Genomic DNA, 24,885 nt, shown 5'->3' on the forward strand with positions numbered 1-24,885 from the left:
TGTGGGAAACAGCCTGAACAAAAACTTATTGGTATCTGATGGGAGGGAGGGCAGAGCCAAGATGGCAGAGTAAAGGCAGGGGCATGCCTGAGCTCTCCCTCATTCCCTTCCAAAAAATTTTAAAATAATGCCTTAAAATGAATTCTGGACCAGCAGAACCAACAAATGGATGGAATGGAACAATTTTTCATTCATCCCAAGACAACTTAAAAGTTTGACAGGTCGGCAGAAAAGGTCTATATCACTGGGGTGAGAATGGAGTGGTACCCAGGCAGTGGTAGTACAGGCTGTGCCCAGCAAGCCAGCAGCAGGCCTTGGGTGGCAGCGACTGAATCAGCAGTGGAGGCTTGCAAAGTTCTCAGCCCACAAATAGGAAGGGGGTGGGATAGAAGGCGATTACTAGGGACTTTTTGCTGGTACTGGGTGCAGGATTCTATTGTGCTGCCTATATACAGTTCAGGGTCACAGTCTCTGGGCTAGGAAGAGAACTAGCACACTAGTAGTGCCTATGGCTGCAGGGAAGCCGGGATCCTAGTCACAGTTCCAGGGTGGAAAAGAATGCTTATAGTTGCTCACAGACCAAGAGAACAGTGACCACATCTTTTCTTATATCATACCAAGCTGAAGCTTGGGACAGTGTCCCCCATAGCCCAGGAAAAGAGCCCTACTTTAATATAAAGTTAAAAATCAGGAAATAATAGGCTGGAAAATGAGCAAACAAACACAAAAACTACCATGGAAAGTTGCCATGGTGACAGGGAAGGTCAAAACAAAACTCAGAAGACAACAACAAAGCCAAAACAGCTATATGCAAAGCCTTAAGAAAAAATGAATTGATCATCAGCCCCAAAAGAATTCCTGGAAGAGCTCCAAAAGGATTTTAAAAATCAAATAAGAGAGGTAGAGGAAAAATTGGGAAAATAAATGAGAATTATGCAAGAAAATCTTGAAAAAAGAGTCAATAGTTTGGTAAGGGAGGCAAAAAAACACCTTAAAAACCAGACTAGGCCAAATAGTAAAAGAGACAAGACTTATTAGTTAGCGTTATCATTTTGGCTTGGATTGGGGGGAGTTGATATGAAGATTTTCTGCTCTTGTCTTTTCTCCCTTCCTCTTCACCCAACTAAACTAGCATAGACATACTTTGTATTTTAAAATCATGATATCTTAAGTCCAAAGAAGAGTCATTAGGACTATGAGGCACACATAAGCCCTCAGTCTCTAAATGTCTTAACATTCATAGGAAAATAGTTAAATCCAAGCTCCCATTTAGTACGTAGCTGAGAACAATTTCTCTAAGAACTCAGTGACCTTGTAGGACCAACTTATTTGCCACATATACATTAAATAAACCTACACCCTCTCATTTCCTAATAAAGCAGTGAACTGATTTTATTGAATTATTCAGAATGAGAGTGTCACATACTGTGTCCAAGGTGAGGCTTAACGTACCTATTTGTGTTTTCTCCTTTGTCTTGAAATCAGGAAATGAGAGCCATCTTCTTAAATCCAAAAAGACTCCAAGGATAGGAAACACTGACATGAAGCCTGAGAACTATGGAATGGGAAGATACTTTAATGTGGAAGATTCAGAAATAGCAACAGTCACCAAACAAGATGGAGAAGAGAGTAGCCAACCAGATATCAGGTAACCAGAAGTAAAATGTCATACAAGCTTTTCCCAGGAGCGGAAATCAAAACAGCAGCATGTAATCAGTAGCTAGGGCATTAGTATAAGGAAGTGAAAGTTCTTTTGGAAGGATGAGATAAACTATAATAATACACATTAGTAGTACCTCTCTGTTTTAGTACTCTACTCCTTTTCCTAAATGATCTAGGGTTACTTTTGATGTTTGCAAAAAAATAATTGATCAGATTCTCCTGTTCATATCACTTATTACCCTTTAACTGATGGATTTTGTAATAAACTAGGAACTGCCCCTAAAAAAGGAAAAGAAAAACCACACCACATGCCTAGGACTTAGGAATCCTAGTGAGATTTACTGAAGGATAGTCCTTGTAAACAGTAGAAGTTTTAGCAAAGCTAGGAAAATGATGTGGGATGTTCCTCAGGTTTGTGCTTTGAGTTGAGTCTTCAGCAGTTAGTTATCTGAATGTGATCTCAGATCAGCTAGCGAGGAAGAGGAAAACGGTGGCAGCTCCCCAAATGGTCAGTGGGAATTATGAGGCAACTCTCAAGGTTCTTAGGAGGGTGTCAGCACCAAAGATAATTTTCTGCTATCCATCTGGGTAGTAAAGAGGTTTGTAGGCTCAGGTCAGCTAGTGTAGGTAGGTGGGGTGTCAGTATGGAGTAGGCAACCCCTGAGTTGGCACTATTGATGACTAGTCAGGGGAGAGAGGTAGCAGTTTACCCTAAAGATGGCTCATTTTCTCTTTATATAAAAAAATTCATATTTGTGATGCACATCAGGGATGTTTAAATTTTCTAGTTCCCAGGGATTCTGGGGCAATAACTCACTGAATGGGATGATTAGCATAGGATTGAAAAAACCTGTTTTTCTTATTTTCACTTAAGATGCAGAAATTTGTTATCTAAGGAACTAGGGTGCTACAAGAAATCACTTGGGCAGAGATGAACATTATCACAATTTTAGAAACAGGGAGAAATCTTCCCAACCATTTAGAAGTGTTAGACAAAATAATGCAATTGCAATACATTGTATGGACCAGAAAAAAACAAAGTATCCTAAAGATTTTTATTTTCTTTCTAACCAGCTTTTCCAGTGTCAAGAGGAATAGCCTTGAGGCTTGCTTTTTGGGGGAGAATGCTTGTGCTTTTGCTTTAAGGAGTTATAGCTTTTTCTTGATATATTTCTAGCAAATAATGTATTTTCATATACCAGGATGACATTTTTACTTTAAAAAACACTAAATACAGACATATCTTTATATACATTCTGAAGAGGAGAATAGAACTACAGAGATCAGATAGTATGGAATGCTTTGCTGCAAAGTTGTGTTGACTCAGCCAGTCTTGGTAGAGCTCAGAGTATCTGAAGATGTTCATTACTTCTCACAGTTTTTCCCCATCAAATGGCTCTTAATTACAAAAAGTAAGAAATTGAGTTGATTAAGGCCATGTGGTGGGATTTAGGTCCAAATTTTGGTCCTGCTGCCTACATCTTTGTGATATTGGACAAATAATTTAATTTCCCGGGGCCTCACATCCCTCATCTGTAAAATAAGGGAGTTGGATTAGCTGATATCTGAAGATCCCTACAGTTCCAAATCTTTCAATCCTATTATGAAGACAGTGAAGTTCTATTTTTTATTTTGTCTCCTTTCTCTTTGAACTAGGATCACTCAATGAGGGTGTAAGAGTCAAACTCCCCTTGTGTTATAAATGAGGGAGCCTAGACTGGTAGAAATGGATTTTCAAAAGGTCATATTAAAAAAAATAGGTCATATTACCAGTAAGTAGCAGTAGAGTTTCAAGCCCAGGTCTTTTCATTCCAAATCCAGTGCTCTTTCCAGTACTATGTTGCTTTTAGGAGGTAGCTAGTAGTTACACAAGCATCCAATAAGATTATAGCTAAACCATAACAGGTGGTTAATTATCTAACCTTATTATTCAACCTTTTTTTTTTTTTTTTAGTGAGGCAACTGGGGTTAAGTGACTTGCCCAGGGTCACACAGCTAGTAAGTGTTAAGTGTCTGAGGCCGGATTTGAACTCAGGTCCTCCTGACTCCAGGGCCGGTGCTTTATCCACTGCGCCACCTAGCTGCCCCTATTCAACCTTTTACTGACTTAAATTGTTTTATCAGGAAGTCCTGTGCCAACTAGCCTTTGTTTTATATGTCCATCAGAAAAATGCTAGACTTTACTCAGTTTAATTTTGGGAGGGGGTGTGTCAAATATTCGGTCTTCTTTTTAAGGATTGTTGATACTGACTGTTTATTGGACTGTTCCTTGTGTTTCTTTTATATTTCAATTGACATTCCAGTTGAGTTATAATTCCTCTTTAATTTAATCTATTTCTCCAACCAGCTCAGTGGATGAAAGAACAAATGGTCCTACTAAAGTACCTAGGCAACCAAAAAAGGACCCACTTCCATTTTCTCTTTCCCAGGTGAGTCTATTTTCTTTCTTTTTTCTTTTTTTAAAGTAATAAACATTTTTATTTATAGTTTTGGGTTTCAGTTTTTATCCCTCCTTCCCTCTCTTCCCCTCTCCCCTCCCTGAGGTGGTAAGCAATCAGATATGGGTTATACGTGTGCAATTATGTAAAACATTAACCATATTAGTCATTTTGTGTAAGAAAACTTGAATAAAAGGGAAAAAAAGTGAAAGAAAGTGAAAAATAGCATACTTCAATCTGTGTTCCACCAATATCAGTTCTTTCTTTGGAGGTGGATAGTATGTTTCATCAATGATCCTTTGGGATTGTCTTGGATCATTGTATTGTTGAAAATAGTTAAGTCATTCACAGTTCTTCATCAAACTATATTGTTTTCTCTGTGCATGATGTTCTCTTAGGTCTGCTCACTTCACTATACATCAGTTCATATAAGTCTTTCTGAAATGATCCTGCTTGTTATTTCTTAGAGCACAATAATATTCCATAACCATCATATACCACAGCTTGTTTAGCCATTCCCCAATTGATGGGCATTCCTTTGATTTCCAATTCTTAGCCACCACAAAAAGAGCTGCTATAAATATTTTTGTACAAATGACTCTTTTTCTCTTTTGGGAGATGTCTTTGGGATATAAACCTAGTGGTGGTATTGCTGGATTAAACGGTATTCACAGTTGTATAGCCCTTCGGGCATAGTTCCAAATTGCTCTCCAGAATGGTTGGATCTTTTTACAACTTCACCAAAAGTGGATTAGTGAGGTGAGCCTATTTTCAAAGCTTCCAGGTACTTTGAAGCTAATAAGACCTCAGTAGTCCCCAAAAGTGCAACCTGCCTTATCAACTAAGCTCAAGTTGAATTATAAATCCAACTCCAGGGATGCAAACATGATTCAACATAGGAAAACAGTTATCATTATTGATGATATTAAAAAGATAACATTCCTCTCCCCCACCAAAAAAACCCCACATGCTTATATCAGTTGATGCAGAAAAATCCCTTAGCAACACACAACTTTCATTTATTCAATAACCCTACAAAGCATAGGCATTGAACCATTTTAATATGAAAAACTATATATCTAAAACCCCCAAATAGCATTATATTTACTGGAAAAACATCCCAGTAAATATAGGAATAAAGAAATGATATCCCCTTTCCCTTTTGTTATTTGATAGTTTTAGGAATGCTAGGGATAGCAATAATAAAAGAGAAAAAAATTAAAGGCATAAAGAGGGAAAGATGAGATAAAACTATTCCTCTATGCTGATAACATAATAATTTGCTTAGAGAATCCTAGAGAAGGGGGCAGTTAGGTGGTAGCACAGTGAATAGAGCAGCAGCCCTGGATTCAGGAAGACCTGATTTCAAATTTGGCCTCAGACATTTGACACTTACTAGCTGTGTGACCCTGGGCAAGTCACTTGACCCTCATTGCCCTGGGGGGAAAAAAGAAAATCCTAGAGAATCAGCAAAGAAATGAATTGAGACAATAGCCTCAGTAAAGTATCAGTATACAAAATAACCCCACAAAATCAACAGCATTGCTATTCAGAAATAACAAAATCCAGGGGAAAAGAACAGGGAAATCCCATTCAAAATAATACAAAATGCATATAATATGTGGTAGTTAATCTACTAACGCACACCAAAAACTGTATAGATACTGACAGATAACACACTTTAAAGAAAAAAATGGCATATAATTGGGCAGGCAGATACTGTCTTTTGTCTCTTTTTGTGTCCCCAGCACTTAACATGATGCCTGACACATAGTGGGTGCTTAATATTGAATTAAATAGTCATTAATAATGGTTGGGCAGTACCAGCATAATAAAAATTAGGTGATACTATCTAAATTAATTTACAGATTTAGTGCTATACCAATCATACTATCAAAGAGATACTTTATAGAGCTAGTCAAATTAATAACAAAATTAATTTGGAAGAATAAAATTTCAAAATCTCAAGGGAAATAATAAAAAAAGTAAGAATGAAGGATGTATAGCACTTCCAGATAACAAATGTTATATAAAGCATAACGTATTTTGGTTTGAGTAAAAATAGAAAAATACACCAGTGGAAACTGATATTTGAGGAAGAATCAGAAAGCAGTGAACTCAGTAATGAATGCAGTGTTCAAGAACATAAATTACTTAGAGAAGAAGTCCCTTTTTTGATAAGAACTGCTGGGAAAAGTAGAGAACAGTTTGGCAGAAATGGGGTTTAGACCAGCAGCTTACACTACATACCATAATAAGTTCAAAATGTGACCTGAATGTTAAAAGTCACACCATAAAAAAAAATTAGAAAAGAATATTGGCTATGATTTTCACAGCTATGACTTAACCAGATTCTTAAACAAACGAGGGATAATGGAGATTACAAAAGATGAAATGGATCATGTAGCTTATATGATATGAAAAGCTTTTAGAAAATAAATGATAATAAAGGATCAGTGCTAGAAAGGGAAGTGATTGGTTGGGGGGGGAAACCCTTTGCATCAAACATGTTAATAGAAAATAAGGTTCTAATACCCAGGATACAAAAAGAACTAACACAAATATGTAAAACCGATAACCATTCCCCAATTGATAAATGGTGAAAAATATGAACAGTTTTCAAGAGAATTGAAAGCTAACAATAATGCAAATCAAAACAATTTTGAGGCTTTACCTCAAAACCAGCAAATTTTCAAAAAAGACAAAAGATGCAAGTAGTCATTGTTGAAGGGGAAGAAAAATAAATGTACTAATGCATTTCTGCTGGAGTTATGATTAAGAATATCCTTTATGAAAAGGAATTTAGAAATATGCTAAGAATGTGATTAAAATATCTTTGGCCCAGAGACCCTACTAGTCGTCATAGAATTTAAGGAGACTAGAGATAGAAAAGAAAGGTCCCATATGCCCAAAATAATTATAAAAGTATTTTTTTATGTAGTAGCAAAGAACTGTACATAAAATAGATGCCTATCAACTGGGAAATGGACTACCAAATTGTACTATGTAAATGTAATGAAATATTATTGTATCATAAGAAACAATAAAATATGAAGAAGACAGAAAAGCATGGGAAAGACTTGTGAATTGATGCAAAGCAAAAGTAAGCAGAACTAGGAAAAGAATATGCACGACTACAATATAAATAGAACAAAACAATCAAAACTGAACACTATGTAACTGTAATGACCAAGCTTGTCCCCAAAGAAGAAATATGATTATGCATTTCCCTCCCGTCTTTGCAGATGTAGGGGGATGTAATATGTAACAAGGCATACACTTATACTCATTTAACATTAGTTTTGCTGAATTGCTTTTTTTCCTCTTTTTTTTATTTTGTGTTACAAGGAATAGTTCTCTGGATAGGGGATAGATAGAGGGATATATTGAGAGATGAAAGTGATGCATACAAATCTATGAAAGTCTTAAATCAAAAGTATAACTTCTCACTGCCTAACTGTAAAGTAGATTGTAGAGCCACATTTTTCTAGCCAACTATAAGAAATCACTTCTGTGTATCTTTTTCAGTAGTATCAAAAGCCTTTTACCTGGGACCATATTTGATATGGTTAATATTTTCATTTAAAAGGGAAAGCTTTAAAGGACTTTTTAAATCTTCTACTTTGGCTTTGCTTTTTTATTATTGTTTATAGAACTCAGAGATGAAATTTGTCCCTGTGTTTACACAATCCAAGAAATCTTTGGCACAAAAAACTGAGAGAAAGGAAAAAACTACTAGGAGGAGCAACATTAAGCAGGTACAGCTTTGAAATATGCCACATTGAGATCATCCTACAATTTGGCTAATGATACTACCAAAATAACCTTTTTGCCTTATGTGAATCATGTGAGTTTTTACATGGGTCAATCTTTGGCACTGAAAGCAAGTATACTTTCTTTTTTGGGGGGGGGGGTGAGGCAGTTGGGGTTAAGTGACTTGCCCAGGGTCACACAACTAGTAAGTGTCTAAATCCAGATTTGAACTCAGGTCCTCCTGAATCCAGGGCCAATGCTTTATCCTGTGAAAAAATAATGGGATTTAGCAGATACTCAAAAGCCCACCTGGAGATTAATCTAAACTGATTATAAGTGAGATTTTTTTTAAGTGAGGCAATTGGAGTTAAGTGACTTGCCCAGGGTCACACAGCTAGTAAGTGTTAAGTGTCTGAGGTTGGATTTGAACCCAGGTACTCCTGATTCCAGGGCTGGTGCTCTATCCACTGCGCCACCTAGCTTCCCCTATTAAGTGAGATTTTAAACATCATAACCCACTGTGCCACCTAGCTGCCCCAGCAAGTATACTTTCAAATATATAATATGTATGCCTTTTTTTTTTCCTGGGCAATGAGGGTTAAGTGACTTGCCCAGGGTCACACAGCTAGTAAGTGTCAAGTGTCTGAGGCCGGATTTGAACTCAGGTACTCCTGACTCCAGGGCCGGTGCTCTATCCACTGTGCCACCTAGCTGCCCCCCAGTATGCCTTTTTTAATAAAGGAATTTAGGATGGCTCTGTGGAAATCGTAAGAGACAAAACTAGAGTTATATACTTTTTTAATAGGTCATGTGCAAAGAAAGTATTCAAACCCATGATAAAAACACAGTTTAGATTTCTGTAATTAGCCTTTTTTTTTTTTTTGGGGCAATGAGGGTTAAGTGACTTGCCCAGGGTCACACAGCTAATAAGTATTAAGTGTCTGAGGCCGGATTTGAACTCTGGTCCTCCTGAATCCAGGGCCAGTACTTTATCCACTGCACCACCTAGCTGCCCTTCTGTAATCAGCCTTTTATTTTCAAGTTTTCTGGAGCCTGTGGGTAAACTTAAATACCTTACAGATTATATGATCTCCATTTCTGCCCTTAGTTCTTTGAGGTATAGCTGCAGATGGTATTAATGTCTCTGGCTGCAAATAAAGATGGAGAGTGTTTCATCACAGTTTTCAATATGTAAATTTAGCAACCCCAACAGAAAAAGAAGTGGGGAGGCTCTCCTTTGAAATGAGTAATTGGGAAAGGTAGTTGCTGATGACTTTGATGAAATTGACCGAAAATGTTTTGCTTGCCCTATAGTTGGTCAGTTATACCCCAAAGCACCCACCCTATTGTTACAGACTTCTCCTTTGGACCTCCTATGTTGTCTTAGGCTGGAAAAATGGCTCCTGATCTTTCATTGACTGCGGTTCCAACATTTGATTTGAGGTGTTATTTTAGAGTTGTTTGGATGAGGGTTGTTGAGAGAGTTCAGTTGGGTCCCAGCCTATACTCTGCCATCTTGGCTCTCCCAGTATCCTTATGGTTAGCACCACTCATTTGGTGCTTAACATTTTCTTTGGTTCCCACCTAGATTTCCTCAGCACAGGGAACTCCATTGTAGAAACTCCCTTTACAAATGCAGATTGGTAACTCCTCTGTAACTTAAAGACTTAAAGAGTTGTCTGGTGTACCAAGTTAATTTGGTTGGCCATGATCTCTAAAATACTATTTGACAGAGACAAGATTTAATCTAGGTATTATTTAAAATTTTTTAAAATTAACTATTCATATGTATGATTCTTATACCTCCAGCTGGTTTGTAAGCCCTTTAAGGGCAGGACTATGTCATATTTCTTGCCTCCTTCAGGGGTGAGGAAGGAGGGAAAAAATTTGGAACTCAAAATTTTTTTAAATGAATGTTAAAATTTTTACAATTGTGGGCAACTGGGTGGCACAGTGGATAAAACACCAGCCCTGGATTCAGGAGGACCTGAGTTCAAATCCGGCCTCAGACATTTGACACTTGCTAGCTGTGTAAGCCTGGGCAAGTCACTTAACCCCCATTGCCCCAGCCCCCCCAAAATTTACAATTGTTGTTGGAAATGTTTAACAAAATAAATGAAAAATATTTAAATTAAAATGAAATAAATTAAATTAAAATGAAAAAAGAAAAGAAAACAGGCAAAGGAACTACTCAGGACTCTAAAATTTCTAACTTTTTCTCCACAGATGATGTTTCCAGAGTCTAATCACCAGAAGGCAGAAAATGTTCAGTTTGATGAGCCATCGGTAACAGCTATCCAGGAAGATGGGGAGTTGAAAGATCAGAAGCAGAAAGGATTTTTGATTACTGAAATGGACAGTATTGGTGATAGGAGAGTTCTACTTTTGCAGGAACAAGACAACCAAAGTCCCTTGAAGCCTACAGATGGAAGCCATTATATTGCTGTTGGTACATTCAACAATACTCCTCAAGAGATGGGAAGTAGAAGCCCTGTGGAAGAAGGAATTAACAAAGAATATCTTTCAAAGGGAATGACAAATACTTTGAATGGCAGAAGTCCAGAATGCAAGAATTTGCAATCTGGCTTCCTTGTTGAAATGGAAATGAATAGTACACCAATACATGGGAATTTGGCGGTAGGCAGCCACAGCCAAAAAGAAGCAGCCCAATTAAGCAGTAATACTTCAATAATACAGCAGAACAGACCTCTGCCAGACAGAAGAGCCACCCACAAAGGTGACATTGCTCAGAAGGAAGTAGGAACTTCAAACACATATGGGCTTATAGGGGATTTAGAAAGTGATGACTTCCTTGAGGGACAAGAAAAGAGGAAAGAAATTAGCTTGCCCGTGATTCCATCAGATTATAATTTATCAACTGCTGGAGTACAAAGTACTGGCAAGCAGAAGCCCTGGGACAGTGATGCAGAACAGGGGTGCCCTGATAATGTGCAGTATGACAAGATGAACCAAAATGCAAAACTCAGCCAAGATAGCCAAGGGTGCAGAATGTTTAGGCGGGAATGTCTTAGCTCCTCATGCCCCACAGATACTGACTTGAAAGTAATCACAGATATTTCTGAATCCAAAGAGAGGGCACAGGTTACTAAGACTAGCCAGCCTGTCAGTGGAAGCACTGGAGTGCCTTCATTTTCCAGTAGGAACTCCTCTGTCAAGGTCATGCTGGAAGGAATCCCTTATACTGAAAAGGGTGGGAAGGATAGAGAAGAGGCAGGACATGAAGGTGAGCCATCTGAAGGCATCAGGATGGTCTCTGACCATTCAGCTTCTATTGTATCAGATCCTAAAGATCTTATACCCAAGACTGAATACAAAGATACTGTAATTCTAGCTTTGGAAAAAGAGAATCTGTATCCAGATGTGGGACAGAAACAGGTAACTACCAGCACTGACCAAAAGGAAGTGAGTCAGCTTCCAGGGACAAGAGTCACATCAGCTTGGCTGTTGGATTTGGTAGATGATAAAGAACTTGGGTTAGATATCATCAGTGGGAAAAGTGAACAAAACCTTGGTCTCAAGGAAAGTGATCTGTCAGTTAGTACTCCCTGTTTGTTCATGGGGAAAGAGATAATAGCTGATCCTGCCAAAGAAACTGAGACCAACACGAACAGTAGAAAATCTCCTTCAGCAGGAAAGATGGGTTTGCCTCAAAGTATATGTAATTCTGAAGAACATATTGATTGGGAAGAATCCTTAGCTCTGGAACTAGACTTTTTGCCAGACAGCCAGATACGTGACGCTCTTGATGACCCTAACTTTGGATTTCCATCTGAGCAAGTAAGGCCTTCTCTATGCTATATCCAGATAGTCTTTGTGTCACTGACACTGATTCAATTCAATTCGAATGTTTATGTTTTTCTTTCTCAAAGGCAGTTACTATAAGGTGTTTGCTTTTTAACCTAGCACTAGATTATTAACCCTTTCTTATAACAATTTAATGTTTGCCATTTGTATAGTAAAAACATCTAAGTGTTTAATATCTAGTTTGTTATTCTGGATATCATCCAGAACATATTTAACTCCTATGGTAATGAGTGAAGAAAAAAATAATTTTCTACAAACTATAGGCATTCTGCAAAGCCTAAATGTCTCATTAGTTTTATATATGTGTTTGTATGTATGTGTGTATATATATATAGTATATGTGTGTGTGTATATAATATATATGTGTATATATACATACACATATATATGTATACAGGTATATGTCAACATATGTGTATGTATCACCAGTGGGACATTTTGTGAATATATATTTTTTGTTTTTATACTTAATTAATCACAAGTTTTTGACAAACCCATGGACAGCAAAAATAATTTCTTTTGCCATCCTTGTCTAGAACTGGGTCTGAACCCTTCATTCTTTTTTTTTTTTTTTTTTTGCAGGCAATGGGGGTTAAGTGACTTGCCCAGGGTCACACAGCTAGTAAGTGTCAAGTGTCTGAGGCTGGATTTGAACTCAGGTACTCCTGAATTCAGGGCCGGTGCTTTAACCACTGTGCCATCTAGCTGCCCCTGAACCCTTCATTCTTACCATTTTTCTAACAGGGCTTCAGCCAAATCTAGAATGAAGAATTTACTTAGACCTTTGCTTTTTGATTGACTGATCTGAGACATCAGCATGATACTTACATGTGGAAAACATGTGAGTATCTGATCCCAGGAAAGAATATCACTTATAGGAAAAGAGGATTAGCTACAGACACTTGATTGCTTGTTTTTAGAGGACAGTTTTTTTGAAACCTGTTGGTATTCTTTTGGGACTTCACTTCCTTTAAGGATCTAACAGCCACCAAATAGAACAAGAACAAAGCTAAACAAATGTTGGCTTTTATTGCTTTTGACTCAGTGCCAGCCATCTGTGCTTACTTGCCTGAACAAGTGAAAGCATTGTGTTTGGTAAATCTCATATAGAATGAGTGAAGGATCCCTGGTCACTTGATAAATCAGGATATACTGGAATACAATTCATCTTTTGGTTTACAGGGTCTTGCAGTCAACAAATGCTTATGTGGGTCTTCTTGATTCATGCCCTGTACAAATTAGTAAGGCAAGACCTGACCAAGGTGCCTATAGTGACCTAAGGTGTAAACTAGGATTAGAACTGCATTCAGGGGCTCATCCTTCCCTCATGTCCACTCACCAGTCATAAACTGCCATACCCACTGCCATCTGTAATTTACTTTACTTTGAAGTGATAAGAAAAGTACTTTATATATTTGAGCTTCAGTTTCCTCATCTGTATAATGGGAATAGAGCTTATCTTACCAGGTTAACCAAGGTGAATCCCTCTATATGCACAAGTCATCTTCTCCTGAATATTGTTCACTCTATCAGCCCTCCTCTTATTAGCCTTCAGTTTTTCCCTGTTTACTGACTTCTTTCTCCTTTCATTGGCCTATAAACATACCTACCTCTCCCTCATCCTCAAAAAACTCTCACTTGATCCACCTATCCTGGCTAACTGTTATCCTATGTCTCTCCTTTTAATGGCTAAACTTCTTGAGAAGGCCATATGTAGTCAGTGCCTCTACCTTCCCTCTCACTTTCTTCTTCTTTTTTTTTTTTTGGTAGGGCAGTGAGGGTTAAGTGACTTGCCCAGGGTCACACAGCCAGTTAAGTGTCAAGTGTCTGAGGCTGGATTTGAACTCAGGTCCTCCTGAATCCAAAGCCAGTGCTTTATCTGCTTTGTCACCTAGCTGCCCCCTTCACTTTCTTCTTCTTTGTTTCCAATCTCTCCATTCAACTGAAACTGCTCCTCCCTCCCAAGTTACCAGTGATCTTTTAAATGCATTTTCTCAATCCTCATCCTTCTTGAGCTGTCTGAAGACTTTGACACTGTCAATCATACTCTTTTCCTTAACACTCTCATTTCTCTAGGTTATCTAGACATTACTCTCTCCTGGTTCTTATACTTGTCCAACCATTGGTTCTCAGCCTTCTTTGCTGGATCTATATCCAGGTCACACACACTAATAGTTAATGTCCTTAAGGCTCTGTGGCTCCTCTCTGTGCTTTTTTCATTTGGTGATTTCATCAGCTTCCATGGATTCAATCATCATTTCTATGCAGATGATTCTCTGCTCTACTTATTCAAGACCTAACTTTCTTCTAACCTTTCTTCTCTTTGCATCTCCACCTGTCTACCAGACATCTCAGACTGAATGACCTCATCAGGTCCAAAACAGAGCTCATTATCTTTACCCCCAAGTCCTCTCCCCTCTCTAATCTTCCTATTTCTTTGGAGGGTACACCTATCCTTCTAGTCATACAGGATTGCATTTTTGGTGTCATATTTGACTGCTCACTCTCTCTCTCTCTACCTCATATCTATTCATTTGTCAAGACTTGTGATTTCTGCTGTCTTAACCATCTCTCCTGTATGTCTCTATCTCTTTTCTGATGTTGCCACCACCCTGATACAGTCTCTTGTCACCTCACATTTGGACAATTAAAATAGCCTGCTGGTGGATCTGCCTGCCTCGTGTCTACCCCCACGCTAATCTTTCCACCCCTTAGCCACCAAAGCAATTTTCTGAAAGTGCAGGTCCAACCACATCACTCCCCCTGCTCAATAAACTCAAGTGGTTCCCTCCTACCTCCAGGATCAAATTTTTAAATCTCCTGTTGTTCAAATCCCATTATAACCTGTCCCCTTCCTACCTTTCTAGTCTTCTTTTTTTTTTTTTTTTGCAGGGCAATGGGGGTCAAGTGACTTGCCCAGGGTCACACAGCCAGTAAGTGTTAAGTGTCTGAGGCCGGATTTGAACTCAGGTACTCCTGAATCCAGGGCCGGTGCTTTATCCACTGCGCCACCTAGCTGCCCCTCTTTCTAGTCTTCTTACAACCTTACTCCCCTACACAGCCTCCTTGCTATTCCTCAAAAAAGACCCTCCCATTTCCTGACCCTTGGCATTTCCCCTGACTTTCTCTGGTACCTGGAATGCTCTCCCTCTTCATCTCTTTCTCCTGACTTTCCTGGCTTCCTACAATGTGGTATCATTACTGTAACCTGTGACCTAGCACCAAAAGTTCTGGGCTTACATAGACTAGGCTCCCTCCTAGGACTGGCTGTTCACAAATTATTTTTCTATCACTGAGTGTTTCCTCTGTATCCAAAGGTTATGCAGTGGGGAGAAGACAAGAAAAGAGAAAACTCTAGGTATAACCTGCCTTCTACCTGCCTTTACTTCTGTACTTGTTATTATAAATCAAGGGTTAATTAAGAGCCCAGCTTGCTGAATGCTACAAGACTTTCTCTCTCTCTCTCTTTTGGTGAGGCAATTGGGGTTAAGTGACTTGACCAGGGTCACACAGCTAGTAAGTGTCAGGTGTTTGAGGCCAGATTTGAACTCAGGTCCTCCTGAATCCAGGGCTGGTGCCCTATCCACTGTACCACCTAGCTGCCCCTGCTGCAAGACTTTCAGAGAATACTTGGACCAAAAGAAACCTTTATGTGATCTAGTGCAGCCCTTTGTCTTGATAGCTGCTGAACAAACGAATAGTGTCTGCTCTTCTGAAAGACCCATCGTTTGCTGACATCCTTTCCTCTTCTCTTTAAGTACCAATTCTTGAGACCAGTAGTCTCTAAAGTGAGGGCCATGCCATGGTCCCAAGGGATGTGTGATTATCTAGTCTGAGGGTGGGAAGATAGGTTGCATCCCATCTCTCTATGATAGCCCCCACCATTGTTCCCCAGTACTTCCCTATTCCAACCTTTCCCTCTGCTATGTAAGCTCCAAACCCCATCCTTTATTTCTGAATCCAGCACTGGGCCCTCAGCATTAATAGTTATAACCTACCCTCTCCTGGGTTAGTGGCAGCTGTGTAGGTGCTATTGGAAAAATTCCTGCTAACCTGCCACCCCAGAGTATACCCACCTCCTGCCCTAGTGGCTGCCAAGGCACTATAATCAATGAGTAAGTTAAACACTCACCCCTTTTTGTTTTGAGTAGAAGAGGGTGAGCCCCACAGAATGAATAGGCATGGGTGAGCTGCATTCTTTATTTCAGTCAAGTTAATAAGCATTTGTTAAGTATCTACTATGTGCCAGGAATTGTGCTAAACACTAGAGATACAAAGAAAGACGAAAAAAAATCATTTCCTGATCTCAGTGAGCTCACAGCCTAATGTGGGAGACAACATGCAAACAACTGTGTACAAACAAAATATATACAAGATAAATTGGAGTTAATCTAAGAAGGAAGGCATCAAGATTGAGGAGGACAAGGAAAAGCAGAAGGTGGCCCTTTGGGATGGGGAGATGAGGAGGGAGAGAATTCCAAGCATGGAGAGACAGCTGGTGAAAACGTACCAAGCTGGGAGATGGAGTGTTGTATGCCAAGAATAATAATAAGCAGGCCAGTGTCACCATATCCTCGTTATATTATTTTTCTCCCCAAATCTACCTCTCTTCTGAACTTCCCTATTTTGCCTTATTGAAAGCACCACCATCCTTACAGACACGTTTATAACCTTAGTGTTATCTTTGACTTAATTTTCCCTCATCCCAAATATCTAGTCACTTGTCACATGTATTCCTCCACAATATCTCAAGCATCTCTCTCTCTTTCTCTCTGCTCACATGGCTAGTGCTTTAGTTCAGACTCTCATCATCTCCCACCTAGGCTATTGTAATAGTCTCCTAATTTGTCTCCTTGCCTGAGTCTTCCCCCCAAAACCATTCCTCACAGATGCCAAAGTGATTTTCCTGAAGTATAGGTATGACTAAGTCACTGCTCTGTTCAATAACTTGACTTTAGGATGAAATATTATTTCATCTTTTATACTTTAAATTTTTATAATGTATATAATTATTTGTGTAGCAATACACATATATAATTTAGGTAAACATGTATCTGTGAAAGGGTATGTGCTCAAAATTATTTTTAACTGAGGCAGTTGGGGTTAAGTGACTTGCCCAGGGTCACACAGCTAGTAAATGTTAAGTGTCTGAGGTCGGATTTGAACTCAGGTACTCCTGACTCCAGGGTCGCTGCTCTATCCACTGTGCCACCAGCTGCCCCAAATTATGTTTTTACGAATGGGTAAAGAATCAGAAAGTTTAGGAGACTATTGCTTTAGACCATGAACCTAAGCAAACTACATAAGGCATTAGCTGGCCCTCATTTCAGCTGGGTAACAAATCTATTGCCTCAATGCAGTCTGTTGGTTGGGCATGATTGTTGTAAAATGACACATTTGTGTGTTCTTGAACAAGTCAGGGCAGCCTAGTCTCTCAGCTCAGAGCCCAAAGAGAAGGAACAGGAATGGCTCAGGCAGAGGAGTACTTACTGAAGGGCTAGAGCACATCAGAGTCCAGCCTGGAGAAAGTAGTCACATTTTTCCATGTGACATTTAGCCTATTATAAATTAAAATGGTGAACTTACTTTTTTACCTTTGTGAGGCTTCAGAGGTCAGAGCAGTCCTAGAAGGGAACTTAGTGGTAGTGAGCATTTTGGGGAACTTGGCTGACATTGCACTAGGGAGGGTAAGCCTTATTCCCATTAATGTATCATTGAGAAGACTAAGGATATTTCTTGGGCTACTCCGTATGAATTCACACTTCATTGATGTTGAATGATCTAGGGATAATCTGACTGCCTCTAGCTATTGTTGATCATGGTATTCCTTTGTATTGACTTGACAAGGGAGCAGAGGCTCAGTTGGAGAGGGGAAGAGAAACCCTTCCTCCCCCCACCAGTGGTAGTGTGTCTGTAAAACAGTCCTGACCCAGTTTGCTAAGGTTGTCCTGGTAGTACCCTAAATCCTAACATCACCCTGAGATGGTTAAATGGTAGTATTTTTTTAATCATCATACCTTGGTAAAGGTGAATGATAAGGAAAAGAGGGTGCAATTTGAATAGTTGATTATGGTAACATCATCTAGAAATTAGGATTCTTGGGTTACTGTCAGTTCCAGCAGTGACTTGATAAGTATGAGTCAGCTAGAACAATGTTTCCCAATTGGTATGTACCTGAACTAGCTCCCAGAAAACCTTTATAACCAAAGGTCTTGACTTCATAAGGCCCATACACTTAACAAACTGACTACTCTGTCTTGTTCCTTCCATCCTAGGTTTCTTCCTTCTCCCCAGATCTCAGTCCTTGTCCTCTGAACTTCTGAGTGGAATAACAGTAGAATAGATTGTAGGATCTAGGATCTTTTTTTCACTATAAAGGTACTATCTTAGGGATGGTAATAATCCCCTATGACAGAGGACCTATAAAAGAAGGATGGTTGTATCACCTGTCCTCTTTTGGAACTTCTAAGGGGAATCAAGATACCATCCACATGGCCAAGGAAGAGACACCTATTAGAGGACGAGGGGAGTGGGAGAAAACACCACAGTCAGCTTTTGCCCAGGCCACAGTGATGAATCCTACTTAATCAACTGCATGAACCAGTGAGAATCTTTACTGCATCACCTTTTATTACTGAGAAATGCTGTGAGCAAGTGCCCTTCCCCTTTTTTAATACTCCATGAGCTACAGGAGTATTTCCAAGCACAGAAAAGGGGATAAGGAATATGGAAGGAAAGAAATTGTAACATCTAAGAGTGATGGGAAGAGAGTCTCCGTTTAACTTAAATTTAAATTTAACAAATATTAAACTTTAATGACCTATATGATGTGTTTGAACCAGTGGGTACAGCAGAGAGTCAATCTACAAGCATTTATTAAGCACTTACTATGTGCCAGGCACTCTGCTAAGCACTGAGGATACAAAGGTAAAAGCATAGTTCCTGTCCTCAAGGAGCTCCCATTCTAATGGAGAGGCAATATGCCAACAACTATGTACATATAAGATATAGACAGTGCAATGAGAAGTAATTGAGGCCAAGAACTAGGGAAGAGGATCTGGGAAAGGACTGTTTCAGAAGGTGGAATTTGGAGTGTCCTGAAGGAGGCCATGTAATCCAAAAGGCCAAGAGAAGAAGGGAGAACATCATAGAGTAGGGCTCTGGAGTGCAGTTTGCTAAGAGCAGTAAGAAGTCCAGTGTCACTGGGTCACTGAGTAGTAGAGGGGAGGAAATTCTAAGACTGAGAAGAAAGAAGGGGGCCAGGCTGTGAAGGGCTTTTAAAAGCCAAACAGAAGATTTTATATTTGACTTGGAGGTAGTAAGGAGTTTATTGAGTAGGTGGGGGTTGGGGGTGGGGTGACATGGTAAGACCTATATTTTAGGAAGATCATTTTGACAGCAGAGTAAAGGGTGGGCTGGACTAGAGACACTTGAGACACTTGAGACAGGGAGACCAACCAGCAGTTTGTTGTAACAGTCCAGATGTGAGGTGGTGAGGGCCTGCACTAACAAATACGTGGCTGTGTGAGTGGAGAGAAGGGGACATATAGGAGAGGGGTTAAGACGGTAGAAATAACAAGACTTGACAACTGGAAATGATCTATGAGAGAGAGTGCGAGGAGTCAAGAAGACCCCAAAGTTGTGAACCTGGTTGACTAGGTGGATGGTGGTACCTGCCACAGAAATAGTCTGGAAGAGAGAAAGTTAAGAAGAAAAGATAATGAATTCACTTTTGGACCTGTTGAGTTTCAATTGTCTATAGGACATCCAATTCAAAATGTCTAACAAGACTAGAAGTTAGACGGTTAGGGCTGGGCTAGATAAACTATAGATCTGAGAATCATCTGCATAGAGATGATAATTGAATCCATGGGAGCTGATAAGATCACCAAGCCAAGTGAGATAATGTATAGAGAGATCAGGGCCCAGGAGAGCCTTGGGGGACACTCACAGGAAGGGAAAAGGAACGTTGGGCAAGTAGGAGAACCAAGAGAGAGCAGCGTCAAAACCTGGAGTTAGAAAGTATCCAGAAGACAGAACTGAGAGTGAATTCTTTCAAGGGGCAGGGGCAGCACCAGCGCCAGCACCATAATAATTATAACAGTTACTGTTTTAATATTTTTCCCCTAGGTGTGAACTCAGGAAGCAGCAAGGGGAGGTGGAGTGTGAAAAAATAACTTTTTAGGAAAGACTGAAAGTGGCCGGCAGCCATTTCAGGGGTTGGGGGGATAGATAGCTCAAGCCTTGATCACCCTCTAGTGACCAGAGCATGCAACACAGCCTGTAGAAAGGTGGAGAATCAAGGTATTCAGGCAGAGAGCACAGCTCAGCTGTTGTTTGCCCTTCGTTCTCAAAGAGAACCATGACATCTCATGACTTGCAGTGAATTGGATTTAAGTGAGAGAGGGCTGTGCAAGGTCACCAACCTCATTCTCACCTCCAGAGCTATCTGGGTCCAATGGCAAGATAGATTATCAGGATGACTAGAGAGGCCCCTGGATGTTTAAAGCAATTGGAGTTAAGTGACATGCCCAGAGTCATATAGCTAATACATGCCTGAGGTCAAATTTGAACTCAGGTCCTCCGAACTTCAAGGCCAGTGCTTTATCTACTCTGCCACCTAGCTGCCTTGCTGAGTAGGGTACTATCAGATGGTTGACTCCAATATTGCATTCTGAGTCACTCTAACCACCTTGACTGGATTTTAACCAAAATGACAGCCATCACCCTGTATGTTTAAAAAACATTTTCAGCCTGGCCAAACCAAAGGATCACACTAAGTTCTGTGGGAGGATATAAAAGAAATAAAATAATAATAGTATACTTTGTCTCTGCCACCTTTATGTCCAGTAACACAGAATAAACTGAGAGGGCTTGAAGGTATTGGGGAAGCGGCATAGGCTCCTGGATCTGAAATCAGATTCAACATTTGCGCTTTGACTAGTAAATAATGTTCTCTAAGGATTTAGTTTAGCTTGTCTTTTGGAGAAGTATGAACCAAACAGAGCAAATGGTTTTTAGTCAGGCGTGGGACACACAGGAGTATGTATTAATTAATAACAATAACTCAAATTCTATAGTGCTTTGAGGTTTGCAAAGTGCTTTTGTCACAATAACTTGTGAGATTATTGGGTAGGCAACAGAAATATTGTTATCCCCATTTCGTAGATGAGGAAACTGAGGCTCAGAGAATTTTAATTACTTAGCTATGGCCACACAGTAAGTGTTGGAGATAGTACATGAATCTAATATTCTTTTCACTGTACCATACGCCTTTTTTGTTTTGCTTTGTTTTTTGTGGGCAATGAGGTTTAAGTGACTTGCCCAGGGTCACACAGCTAGTAAGTGTCAAGTGTCTGAGGCTGGATTTGAACTCACGTCCTCCTGAATCTAGGGCCTGTGCTTTATCTACTGCACCACCTAGCTTGTCCCTGCCCCCACTGCTTTTTTCTTTTTTTTTTTTGGTGAGGCAGTTGGGGTTAAGTGACTTGCCCAGGGTCACACAGCTAGTAAGTGTTAAGTATCTGAGGCTAGATTTGAACTCAGGTCCACCTGAATCCAGGGCCAGTGCTCTATTCACTGCGCCACCTAGCTGCCCCACACATTGCTTTTTCTAAAAGGGTTTTTTATTATATATTTTTAATTATCAGAAATCCAACTTCTCTCCCTTCCTTTCTAACCCAGCTGAGAAAAAAAGAAAACCAAAAGCCCTGTTATAAATATATGTAGTTGGGGCAGCTAGGTTGCGCAGTGGATAAAGCACAGGCCCTGAATTCAGGAGGACCTGAGTTCAAATCCGGCCTCAGACACTTGACACTTACTAGCTGTGTGAGCCTGGGCAAGTCACTTAACCTCCATGATCCCACAAAAAAAAAAAGGGGGGGGGCAGCTAGGTGGTGCAGTGGATAGAGCACCGGCCTTGGATTTAGGAGGACCTGAGTTCAAATCCAGCCTCAGACACTTAACAATTACTGGCTGTGTGACCCTGGGCAAGTCACTTAACCCCAATTGCCTCACAAAAACAAACAAACAAAAATAAATAAATATATGTAGTTAAGGAAAACAAACTTCTGCCTCAACTGTGTCCAACAAAAGAAAAAAACAAACAAAATAAAACAAAAAACATGTCTCATTCTGCCCACCGAGTCCTTTATCTCTCTATCAGGAGGTAGGTAGCATGTTTCATCATGAGTCCTGTGGAATTGTGGTTGATCTTTGTGTTGATCAGAGTTCCTAAGTTTTTTGGAGTTCTTTGTCTGTATAATATTGTTATTGTTTTATAAATGTTTCTCCATGTTCTGTTCAGTTGACTCTGTCAGTTCATACAAGTCTTTCCAGGTTTCTTTGAAACTGTCCCATCCATTTCTTTTTTTTTTAACATGTACAGTCATATAAAATATATTTCCATATTAGTCATGTTATGAAAGAAAACAGAGACCCCCCCCAAAAAAAATCCTAAGAAAAATAAAGTTAAAGTCTTCTTTGATCTGCATTCAGATTCCATCAGTTGTTTCTTTGGAGAATTATAACATTTTCATCTTAAGTCCTTCCCATTCCTTATTTCTTGCAGCACAAAAAGATTCCATCGCATTTAGGTACCATAACATGTTCAGCCATTCCCCAGTTGATGGGCACCCTATTAGTTTCTAATTCTTTGCCACTATGAAAACAGGTAACAATATTTTTCTGCAAACTTAGTTTTGCTTAGTACTAATCCCTCCCTTAACTTACCCACTCTCTTATTTTCCTTTCTCTTTTCTTCCCTTTCTCTCTTATTTTCCTGTTGGGTGAAATATATTTCTGGATGTATGTATGTATGTATGTCTGTGCACACAGGCATGTGTGCACCTGCATGCATGAGTGTGTTCTTCCTTCTTTTGACCAGTCTAAGTGAGAATGGGGTTCAACTGTTGACTGCTTCCCAACCCATTATTTGTTTTAATAGCCTTCTACTTTGGCTATGAGAGAGAATTTTCCTTTACCTTCCTCTCCTTTTCCCTCATAGTTTATTCCTCTTCCCCTTTCTTTCCCTTTTCCTTCTAAGATCATCAAGACATCACAGAACCACTTCCAGGCCTTCTATCTAATTGAACTCTCCCTATGATTCCTGATGATGATTTGAGTTGAAAGGGGATACATGTATCATCTCCCCATATTAGATTTTAAGCAGTCTCCTTGTTTAGTCCCTTTTGATTGTTCTCTTAACTCATATGTTTGCAAAATCTCTATTGCAGCTCTTTTCTTTTCATCAGCACTATTTGGCAGTCTTCTATTCCATTAAAGAGCCATTTTTTCCTTCTGTAGGATTATACTCAATTTTGCTAGATAAGTTATTCTTGGTTATAAGTTTTTATCCATTGCTTTCTAGAATATTGTATTCCAACCCAGGCTTCTCTGGGCATGCCCAGTTCTAACATGGAGACACCCTGGAGGGGCCTTTTGAGCATACTTACCTTCCCCTGCTCCTAGAAATGGTCCTGGGGTTGTTTGTTTCTGTTCTCTGTTTGTCCTCCTCAGTTTCAGGTGCCAGAGGTGATCCTCATAGACCAAGAATTGGAGTCATGGTGACTTTGGAACCAGGATTACAGGTGGCATGGAATCTGGGAGAACCAGGGGGCCTGGGACTCAAGTCCCAGACTTGGACCCAGGACTGAGCTTTATGGGAACTGAATGAAGCTATGAACCTGATTCCTCCTCTTCTCTCCAGGTACTGAGGTGGTACCGGAGGGAGCAGGATTAGCCTCCCTGAATTAGGGAGTAAGTTTGTGATCATACCTCCTGAAGTGTAAAAGCTGATCTGTTAGTGGCCAAACAGAACTAGGGTGCTGGGGACCACCTTATTACACTTGGGGAATACCATCCTGTGTAGGCTGCAGCTGATGGCAGAGAGCTTAGGCCCCCAGTTCTCTGAAGGGGGAATAAAGATCTGCCCTTCTCCTCTCCTTCCCGCCCCACCAGCATGGAGAGCCCTGTAGTTACCATGTTATACTTTCTGCCTGCTTTCAGTGTTTTTTTCTTTGACCTGGGACATCTGGATTTTGGTATAATATTTCCAGGAGTTGTCATTTGGGAGTTTCAGGAGGTGACTGGGAGAATCTTTCAGTTTCCACTTTGCCCTCTGGTTCTAAGAGATTTGGGCAGTTTTCTTTTAAGATTTCTTGAAATAGGATTTTAAGCTCTTTTTAGGGTGATAGTTTTCAGGTAGCCCAACAATTCTTAAATTATCTCTCCCCTGACTTTTAGCTCACTTGTTTTTGCTATGAGATATCTTATATTTTCTTCTATTTTTTTTTTGTCTTTTAATATTTCTTGTCTTGCAGAGTCATTAGCTTCTATCTTGGTCTATTCTAATTATCAAGGAGTTTATGCCTTGGCAAAGTTTTGTAACTCTTGTCCAATGTTGTTAATTACCTTTCCAATTCTTTCTTCCATAACTTTTATTTCTTTTCCATCTTGTCCCTCTTAACACTCTCATTTTATTGATAAAAACTTTTTAAACTTAAAAAAAATCTTGCTTTATCCCTTCTAGAAATTCCAGTTGAATTTGTAGGGTTCCCAGACTGAGCTATCCCTTAGATAAAACAACACACTACCCCAAGAAAGCAGTGGTAGGACCAGCCCAAACTGGTTTTCTTTTGAGGCTTTGCTTGTAAATGTTTTAGAGTAATAATTTTCTTTTGGACTTTTGGTCTCAAGCATCCCAGTCACTAGAATAACTCTTTATGGGGGGTTGTTATTTGTTCCTTCATTCTTCCATCCTACTTGTGACTTTTGGCTTCATGTTAGTAGGACTAGGCTCTGAACATTCCTGGGAGAAATATCTGGCTGCTGCTTTCTTGGGGTATTGAGTGTTGTGTTATTCCAGGATCTTAGGGACAGCTCAGGCTGGGGACCTACAAGCATTTTGTGCTCCCAAAGTGACCTGATCCGGGCAAAGTCTCATTGTTGCCCCCTGGTCTGAGCTCTGCAAGTTCCTGACCTGGGTTTGGATTTGAGCAACAGCTCCATTTGGAATTTGAGTGGTCTGCTGTTGCACTCAGGCCTGTTCAGCCATTTACAAAGCTGTGCTACTTCAGAGTGATGAAACCATAGGCTTCCCTCTGGTCTGGAATTCCTGCCCTGATAATTGCTCTGCAGGTTTCAGACAGCTAGAAGCTGGAAGTGAGACCCTGCTCAGCTCCTCTGCCCAAGTCACACCTGCTGCTTG

General features: G+C 39.9%; 1 protein-coding gene across 1 annotated transcript in view; it reads left to right on the forward strand.

Moving 5' to 3' along the window:
• The window catches only part of BRME1 (break repair meiotic recombinase recruitment factor 1), a 36,524-nt gene that overhangs the window by 4,276 nt on the left and 7,363 nt on the right, over positions 1 to 24,885 (forward strand). Inside the window, 4 exon segments of the mRNA XM_043976514.1 lie at positions 1,486 to 1,648; positions 4,010 to 4,091; positions 7,754 to 7,858; positions 10,080 to 11,651. Coding sequence (XP_043832449.1) covers positions 1,486 to 1,648; positions 4,010 to 4,091; positions 7,754 to 7,858; positions 10,080 to 11,651 — 1,922 coding nt within the window.

Source organism: Dromiciops gliroides, chromosome 1 (genome assembly GCF_019393635.1).
Source record: "Dromiciops gliroides isolate mDroGli1 chromosome 1, mDroGli1.pri, whole genome shotgun sequence".
Lineage (NCBI taxonomy): Eukaryota > Metazoa > Chordata > Mammalia > Microbiotheria > Microbiotheriidae > Dromiciops > Dromiciops gliroides.